Source organism: Paraphaeosphaeria sporulosa (assembly GCF_001642045.1).
Source record: "Paraphaeosphaeria sporulosa strain AP3s5-JAC2a unplaced genomic scaffold CC84scaffold_1, whole genome shotgun sequence".
Classification (NCBI taxonomy): Eukaryota; Fungi; Ascomycota; class Dothideomycetes; order Pleosporales; family Didymosphaeriaceae; genus Paraphaeosphaeria; species Paraphaeosphaeria sporulosa.
Genome location: NW_017253360.1, coordinates 234,612 through 243,431, shown reverse-complemented (window position 1 = coordinate 243,431; position 8,820 = coordinate 234,612). Strand labels below are relative to the sequence as shown.

Here is an 8,820-nt window from a genome sequence, read left to right as displayed (position 1 = left end):
ATTGCTGGTGTATGTGGCTGTTTTGCCAGTTTTGTGAACCGCGTACGCGCCTAGAGAGCGTGGCTAGGGGGATGTTGTATGCCTTTGCAACAGCTCGTTGACTAGGAAAAACGCCAGCATTAAGATCACTAATAGCTGCTTGAAATGCAGCCTCACGGTTGGCCATTTTGGCAGGGTGGATGTGGAGATATCGCGATTGTTTGAAGGGTGGAGGATTTCTGCACGGTGTCTCATATCCCCGGGTGTCTCGGAACCCCATGCGCTAGCTTATATACAAGTATGATGTAACAATCCACTAGTCATTCTAAATACAGCCTTAAAAAACGCAGAGGGTAGCCTCCCGCAACGGCAGATCACGCGGTTTACGGTATGTCAATCTCATTACCTTGTTGTGCCTCTGAGGAACTACGTATAAAGATGGGCCAGCACTAACATCAATGTGTTTGTTGCCTTTCTGGAGCTTTTATTAACGCAGCAGTTGATCCGAGAACGATTTTTATATTGCATCCCTAAGGCAAGTGGTTCAAGAAACAACACAAGCAACGCGTCCAGCCCTGTCACGCCAAATTCTGACAGCTTAGCCCTAGCCAAGTCTAACCTCTCCCCTCATTCCTCGCACAAACTCCAGCGGGAACAATAGTCTCACATGTGTTCTTCAGAAACACATTCCCATTCCCTGTGGTTTTGAAAAAGATATCGACATCGTTGTCTCGCAACACATTCATTACGACAACATTTCCGGATGCGACACTGCCGCTCGGCACGTCATCGACCACAACAATCCCCGCCCCCTTCCCATCCAACTTTTGCCCCTCCACATAATTCTCTTTGACAAGGGTATTATGAGCACCATTCACCATGATGCCTGATGCTAACCCGAAGGTGCATGCTTGGTTGAGAGAAGTGATATGATTTCGAACGACCTTCGCGCCCATAATGCCTGGATCAACGAAAGCCCCAACGCAGCTATCATGCACCTTGTTGTCTTCAACCCTCGCGCCATTTGTCTGCACGCATAGTGCGATGATATACTTAGATATATCATTGCTTGCGACACGCGGATTTGCCTGGTCGTCCATACACATCCCAATGAAATTGAGCGGCGCCGCTTCCGAAGTGACGACGTTATTATCTGCAGCCGTGTTCTCCGACCCGACGGTCAAGAAGCCGTAATTGGCACCGTCGACAAGAATATTTTTGGTAGCACGGCAGTTCTTCCCACCTACGAAGGCGATGTTCTGTCCCGTGAACCCCTTGATCGTAAAACCCTTGATGAGGACATCTTTGATAGGGTGGCCAACTGAGAGCACCTTGCGGTGTTCTTGGCCTGGATAGGGTCCGAGTTGGATGTCGGACCCGGAGACACAAATACCGGCTTGAGTTGGGAGACCATTGACGTCGTTACCGGCGAGACCTGTGCAAGTGTTGGAGGTGCGCGTGTTGGGAGGAACGAGGACAGCGTTCGAGCCGATGAGAGAGATTCCGCTTGTGGTGATGGTGAGTTGTTCGTAGTATGTGCCAGGCTTCACAAAAATGGAGGAGCCGGAATTGGCTGCATTGATGGCGGCTTGGATGGATTGACCGGGTCCGACTTGTTTAATCTTGTCGTGACCATGTGGAGAAGCAACGACGAGACCATGTAGGGTCGCCAGTGTTATAGCTAAGACAAGCATGATTTCCATTGAACGAAGTCGCTTCCAGGAAAGCTTTCGAGACAACTGCGGCCGATGAGAAGGGAAGTGGCCTCACTTTATGTTTTCTTGGTTGGTAGGGAGTTCGGACCCCCGGAATTTTCTCTAATGGAAGTGGCATCATCTAGTTGCAGCCGCTCTCTATGGGATGGACGACCAGACCCACCTAAAGTTCAGCCATTCCATCCTTATGTGTTAGTGTGGAATACAATGTCACACGATACAACCTAATGTAGACTACGGTAGTTGCTGATTATGATCCTGCTACTTGCGCAGTTTCTCTATTCAGCTTGTTACAATCAAGTCAGTCTCTCATGCTTGGTTGTCACATACCCATCCCTTATATTATGGTATGTACCGCACAGCAGCACAATTGTGCGGCTTGCTTGGTCGTGAATACGAGACCAGTAGACAAACGACAAATCCGGATGCCCGGTTGATGACGAACATGCGCCGCACCCCTCGGAGCTTGTCCAGCCGTATCATGATTAGACGCCCCATCCGAGCTGAAAGCTGAAGGTTTGAGAAAGCGCCTTGGCATTCACTACTGTGATCGTTAACAGCACTAAGCCGATCCGGGCAAGCGAGGCTTCGTCCTTTACATGCAACTGTCAGTCCACGAGAGTCCACACGCACTGCAAAGCTGCATCACTCCAGAAATACAGATCGACTAGGGTCAATGCTCATCGATCACACCCCACAGTATCGGCGTACAATTTCATTGGGATCCCCACTCGCCAACCGACTTCGGTCTCATAGGCTTCTCTTTCTCTGTTTTTGCATCGTCGAGCTATGGCGAAGGAAGTGGCTCATTTTTTTAAACATGCAGCTGGGGCGCGCATCATCCCAAGGATGCGCGCTCAGCCCAATCCAGAGCAACACGCGGTTGCGTTGAAATCTATCCAGTCAGATCTAGGACTCGTGGAGGCCCGAACATGTGGGCCGTAGGACACCGCTTGACCGCACAATGATGTAGTGTACCTCTGACACATCTGCGGAGCATATTCACCTGCTGTATGAACGTACCGCTGCTTTGCCCTCAGGAACAGCTCTCAATCCAACAGCAGTGTTTACGACAGTATCCAAGCATACATTGATACACAAGGTGACAGTCTTATGTCACAGGCCATTAACCGTCTCTTGAATGCATATGTGGATAGAGTTGCGCTTGTAAGTGGATTTGAGACGGAGAGGAAGAAGAACAGGGACGAACATACCTGTATTCACCAGCAACATCTGGTATGTTTGGCACTTGTTGTTGGCTAAGTTGAAAAACTTTGCCGCCAACTTCGAAGCGTCCTGCGTTGTAACCACCAGCAGAGAACTTTTAGCCGGGCCAGTATATGGCCAGCAGATCCCTTGCATCCAGACATTATCCGCTCCGTACTTGGTGTCCAGAGCGTTTCCAACGGTTAGACAGCAGTTGTTCCTCATGAAGGTTGTTAGCTTATATCCAAGCTTTACATTCTAAAGATCCTTGATCAATGAATTGAAGATAGATAACAGACCATCTACGAATGTGTGCTAAATGCCCAGTCTCAGTGCGCGAGGGGCTAAGCTGTCAGGCTTTAATATCAGTCGCCGCTGGTGCATTAATAGGCAGTGCCGCAGCCAGTGAAGCGAGGAGAAATGGTGTGAGAAGTTTTCAAGCTACAGATCTAAGATGAAGAGACGTTGATGATGGCGAAGGATGAAAAAGCAGATGTTCGTCGCTGTCGCATCGAAGGTTGCTCTCAGTATTGGTTTTGCCCGATGCCTTGACATACCTACTCCATCCTAGTTGTCCGTCCATATCCCAGCCTCGGGCCTCGAAATCTAAACAGAGCTTTTACTGCCTTGAAGCCATCTTTCCCTAGTCCCATATTGTGCTGAGCCTTGTAGCTTTTTAAACGGAAGATTTAGAATCGTAAAAGCGGCAGCATTTATGTCGGTGCACCTAACTCTAAACACTGCAGCTATAAGGATGTTAGGACGGCTCGAGTGCTTCGTTCGAGTGTCAGTGGGAGGCTATAGATGATCGATCATAGGGGTTCGATCTATGCTTCGGTCCAAGATAGAATCCTCCTCCATCTAAAGGGCACCTAGGCAAGCATAGAGTAAAGCTTGCCGTACTAACCCTTAATCGAGCCATGCATGTCCTAAATATCGTTAATGCCAACTTAGCTTACTTGCCCTGAGCGCGTCTCTCTACAAAAATCAACCTGCGTTTATTTTCGCACCCAGACTGAAGCCTCGGGAGAACATCGTGAGTTTGTATGATATATATGAACCATTGACTTACGCCGCCGTTGTTACTAATAAAGAAAGGAGAGGAATCAACATATTGGACACTAGATCCCATATTCCAGAGACTTTGTCTCGGTACGCTGTGAAGGTTATTGGATGAGGTCTACTAGGACCACGGAATGAATCTAGGATAGTCACGTCAGCGTTAATGCTGTGTAATAATGCAATATGCACTGCACGATGTTCTTACTCTCATTATTTCTCTTCCTCTTGGACACGTCAAACATCATGTAGCCGCCCTGCCGGCTACCTTTGCAAAAGTCATACAGAAATCAAATTTGAAGTATCTATATAATTGCTGAAAATGAAGGTGTACTTCCATCTAATTGCAGGGGTCGATAAAACTTCGTAAGTATATTATAAGTTGCGCCGTCATTGTGTTGAGAACACCTCGGTACTGAGAAACCTATCGAAAGTGAAAATCTGGTCCGGCTCTTAGGATATCCAGTACAGTCTGCGCATCATATAGGTCTGAATATGGGGACTGAATAGTACATTCGGTAGAGAAGATCATGATTTACCTAGTCGTACGATCCAAGAGATCCACCTTCCGGCATATTATTGTATCGACGTTACTTCGAGTTTTGAGACTTATGAGACCCAGAACTAGCGGATGCTCATCAATGTTTGATCCAAACAGGCGATCGATCACGGACATAGCGACAATACCGAGGAGTTCAAGATAGCTAGTAGACCACATGGTGACCAGCCTGACTATAGCGAACTTGGAAGTTCAACTTGAAGATATGGAATGAAGAGATTTAGGGGCATACAGTATAGATACACTTTTGATATCGGGGTGAAGAAGTTAAGATTCCCAACACTCGGTCTCTTGCATTGGTCAATGCCAATTTAAAACAATCATTATGCTTTTCCAGAATTAACTACTCAAGGATTGTCTTAGATAGGTATTAGTGGAGGAGATCCAGTCAATCCCTCCCCTATGCTAGTTCGTAACTTCTCTTATATAACTTATACATAGTCTTGAATAGCTCCTCTTTCTCGCTGAAATCAAACGCAGGCTTAGGGAGACCATTATAGTACGCTTTAAGAGACCTGAACCAATGCTGTATAATTGAGGCGACTTACTTCTTCTACAATCATGATTTAAACAATGTGAATTAACGATGAACATCAGTCTGATGACTCGCCTGAATCTTAGATTATGTAACTTCGAGCACATTAGTAGTGCTTTTAATTCAGTCGTTTGGGGGTTTTTCTCGCCAGGAAAATCTCATCATTTGTAGTTAGATCATTATATGGGAAGGTGTGCTCAAGGTTTTGGAATACTGACGCATGCAAAAGGCGTCCCAGTTAGTATTACCGAGAATGCCCCATGCATAGAGAGCTGTTTTCGCTCGTTATCTACTTTCTCTTTTCGGGACAGAGGAGTAGCTATACCACTTTTACAAACGAGGTCAGTCAAGCACTTCCAAGAGAATTCAAACGACTCGTGTGGAGGACACTGCGATAGAGTTATGTAAACATGTAATTGTATTATGGGCTAGAACCACTGCTTATCCTTCAATATCTTTAGCGAGAGTCTCAAAATGTGTCAACCCGGGCGACGACACATTATAGCGTCACAAATGTGACATCTCAGAGTCCGTTGGGGCCTTAGAACGTAATGTCTTTATCTATAAATTAGGTTTTATTGCGGCGTGCGCCCTCGTGCATTTTTTTTATAAGTGGTCTAATAATATTAGCTAGAAGGTATATACATGGCTCTGTCTACTATACGACTTAGATCTCAGCCATCGATATTCAGGATTGTGACGATTTTAGGACCGTAGGTATCGTGCAATAGAAAATATTAAAGGTTCACTAAGGTTGTATTACTATGATTCTAACTGAACTATATAGGTATAGTGAGGCGATCGTTAGGGGAGTTGGCTTATTCAGAGTTTCCTGATTCAGTAGCTGAATTATAACGATTGTCGCGATCCTCAGGAGTCCATGAGGACTCGGTCCGAATACGATTGATAGTAACGTAGATTGAACTGCGACAGATACGTTTCTGTTCTAAATATATTATTTAGTTATCTTACCTATCTTAATCCTCTACCATACGCGTATTACTACGTAATGGGTTCCTAGACTCTTAGAGGAAAGAGATAGATGCTATAACAATTCACTATTGGCCTCAATCTCTTAATATACCATTTCCTGCCAAAACCCTATCGTGCTTCTTTGCGATCATAACACCCAGCCTATCATACGAAGAAATCTCGCATTATGACCGGACCAAGCCTTATAAATCCATTATCATATGACACTCCTAATCGTGTTCATGCCATAGGCTCCTGACTGGTCGGCTTTAAGTCTGTCCGCCATCCACAGGGCATCGTTGTGAATCCCTCGAGGAACATGACGACAGCCGCTCGGTGATTCGCCAAAATTGCTGCCAAGAATGCCCGTGACGCCAGGTGGCGTCGCCGGAAACAAGCAGTCGTAAGACTTTTCTTACGAGTCTTGTCACATTAGACCAATGTTTATTCGAACGACCTTGCATACGGACTTCGGTTGTGAAGCTTGAGAGCCCACTAAAGCCTAAGTCCGTCGCCTAAGTCCACCGTATCGATCTCATGCCGATTCACCCTTTTATCGCGTTTGGCAGCGGGAACTCGATGTGTGGCAAATGTCAGCCTGTAGCCTCACGTCAGACAAGTTAATTTACACGATGCACGACGTGCATCCGTACACTTATCAGAGCCCAAGAACCTAGACTCTTATGGGTCACGTGTAATTGCCATATTGCCTTGCAGCGAATCCCGTACGACCTTGCGCACTCGTACGAGCTCATAGTATGCTCGCTGCTAGTCAGTGGGCGCCCGAGGATTCCTTTCACTTTGCACCCGGGACTATTCAAACCATAGTGATTGGTAAGAATACTAATTGGGCATCGGATGCCTAAAAATGCGTCAAACCTTGACCTGGTTGCAGCGGCCCGCACCGCTGAATGGCCCGCTGCCCTTCCTGAAGGAGGCGCACCATGCATGGCGTTCCCGTCACTCAAATCTGTAGGGACCGCAGTACATGACGCATTCATTTTCCCATGGAGGATACCTGCGATGGACAGCGCATTGGGATGGGTCGCCGGATCGGACTCCGTAAATCGCCTGCAATCTTCTATTCACCCCTCCTGGTCTGGCCACACAGCCAACGGTGAAGGAATGTCGACCAGGTCCGTATTCATCAAAGACTCTGCTTATCGGAGTCAGAAGCGCCAAAAAAAGGAAAAGAAAACGTGTCAATATAGGAACGTCAGACCTCGCACTGGGCCGGAATCCGTCAAGGAGAAGTAGGATACTAGCTGTCATAGACCCGAATGGCACGAGTCAGAAGAAAGTGGACATTGGAAGAGGATGCGCTTTTGCGGCGCATAGTTACAGCTGGTGAGTTTGCTAAACTTGTCCTATCCCTTCTTACTATCGCCCTACCCCTAGAACATTTGCGGCCCCTTTTATGCCCCCACACCACCATAAATGCTCAATTCAGACTAAGAAAAGCCTCACAAATCAGCGTTGGATGAAAACCGACCCTTGTTATGGCGAGAATTAGCAAAAGAGATACCTGGACGGTCTAACAAGGACTGTCGCCGCCGTTGGTGGAATAGCTTGGCCGAAGGTAAATCAAAAGGTGTGTGGTCGGAGGAGGAAGATGAGCAGCTGATGCAAGCGGTAAAGAAATATGGAACAGATTGGAGAAGAGTCGCCCAGGAAGTTATATCGAGAACACCCGATCAGTGCTCGAGCCATTGGAGCCAGGTACTCGATCCAGAGATAAATCACTGCGACTATACAAGTCAGGAGGTATTCAATCCTCACGGTAAGCTGAATACGGAGTAGATATCTGACACTGCACAGGACGAGTTACTCCTGCATGAAGTACTGAGCCACGGTACCAACTGGAGCGCTATCTCTACGTCCCACGTACCCCGAAGAACCACGCTATCGTTGAAAAACCGCTACACGACCCTCCGTCTGAGACATGAGAATAAGAACAAAGGCGATGGGTTGGAGGATGCGTCTGCGACCCAGTCTCTCAGCCTGGGTCAGAGTGGGAAGTCAGTATCGCGGTTCCCCACAGCTCAGCTCGGGGCAAGCAAAAGAGCCAGATTCGACACCATAGTCTATCGCAGGGGCAGTGATCAGACTATGGGCGACGGAGAAAATTTCAATCTCGACGAAGAAAGCGATGACGAAGACGACTACGATGAGGATGGTATCAATCTATCTCCGAACCAAGAATCTGCTCAATCGACCAACACAATACTTTCTTCGACTGACATGATGCCTTCCCCAACTGGAGGGGCCTGGTTTAGTCCCGATGGGCACGATGACGAGCTCATGGCACTTTTCTCGAGCCACGATGCGTTCCCAACCATACCACCGGCGGCCAATTTTGCCCAAGAACCTTTGGCTTCTAACTTAGGCACACTCGAGCATTCGCTGTTATCAGTGAAGCGCCCTCTACATCCGGAAACAGGGCAATTGTCATTCATTAACAACACCACAAGAGCTGAGGCCAATGGCCTTGGCCAGATTCAGGGTGCGTTGATTTCTGAAACCTTTTCGGATCCGGTATATGGTGGCTGAACTTTTACAGGTAATAGCGCAGGCGATCCCGCGATCCCGCTGTCCCCGGGTGGTGGCGGTTTTTTCACAGGAGCCAAACTAGGATCAGCTCCGTTACCTAATGATATGGTGACGTCAGGCGCTGATGCGCTACGCCGCGATTCGGCGTCGTATCGTATTTCATTAAGTATGAACTGCACAGATGCCCAGCTAGAGAGGGTTATGGCAGCTTTGGTAAGAACTGGAGCTTACGTGAACGTGCATAT

General features: G+C 47.5%; 5 protein-coding genes across 5 annotated transcripts; 3 read left to right on the top strand and 2 right to left on the bottom strand.

Moving 5' to 3' along the window:
• Positions 1–629: 629 nt before the first annotated feature.
• CC84DRAFT_1075415 (pectin lyase-like protein) lies at positions 630–1,580 on the bottom strand (the record flags this gene model as incomplete). Its single annotated transcript, XM_018173711.1, has 1 exon — positions 630–1,580. A coding segment is annotated over one exon (951 nt), but the record flags the coding sequence as incomplete, so codon positions are not given.
• Positions 1,581–3,687: 2,107 nt separating this feature from the next.
• Positions 3,688–4,677, bottom strand: CC84DRAFT_1170157 (uncharacterized protein; the record flags this gene model as incomplete). Its single annotated transcript, XM_018179838.1, has 4 exons — positions 3,688–3,772; positions 3,973–4,102; positions 4,168–4,223; positions 4,499–4,677. 4 exons carry the CDS (start codon positions 4,675–4,677, stop codon positions 3,688–3,690), a joined length of 450 nt encoding a protein of 149 aa, XP_018041581.1.
• Positions 4,678–6,387: 1,710 nt separating this feature from the next.
• CC84DRAFT_1170156 (uncharacterized protein) lies at positions 6,388–7,282 on the top strand (the record flags this gene model as incomplete). The annotated part of the gene is made up of 3 exons (XM_018179837.1): positions 6,388–6,428; positions 6,783–6,859; positions 6,921–7,282. 3 exons carry the CDS (start codon positions 6,388–6,390, stop codon positions 7,280–7,282), a joined length of 480 nt encoding a protein of 159 aa, XP_018041580.1.
• Positions 7,283–7,525: 243 nt separating this feature from the next.
• CC84DRAFT_1076517 (uncharacterized protein) lies at positions 7,526–7,948 on the top strand (the record flags this gene model as incomplete). The annotated part of the gene is made up of 2 exons (XM_018173723.1): positions 7,526–7,789; positions 7,844–7,948. Coding segments are annotated over 2 exons (369 nt in total), but the record flags the coding sequence as incomplete, so codon positions are not given.
• A 186-nt stretch (positions 7,949–8,134) lies between these two features.
• Positions 8,135–8,658, top strand: CC84DRAFT_1253722 (uncharacterized protein; the record flags this gene model as incomplete). Its single annotated transcript, XM_018184395.1, has 2 exons — positions 8,135–8,528; positions 8,586–8,658. Coding segments are annotated over 2 exons (465 nt in total), but the record flags the coding sequence as incomplete, so codon positions are not given.
• Between the last annotated feature and the right edge of the window lie 162 nt (positions 8,659–8,820).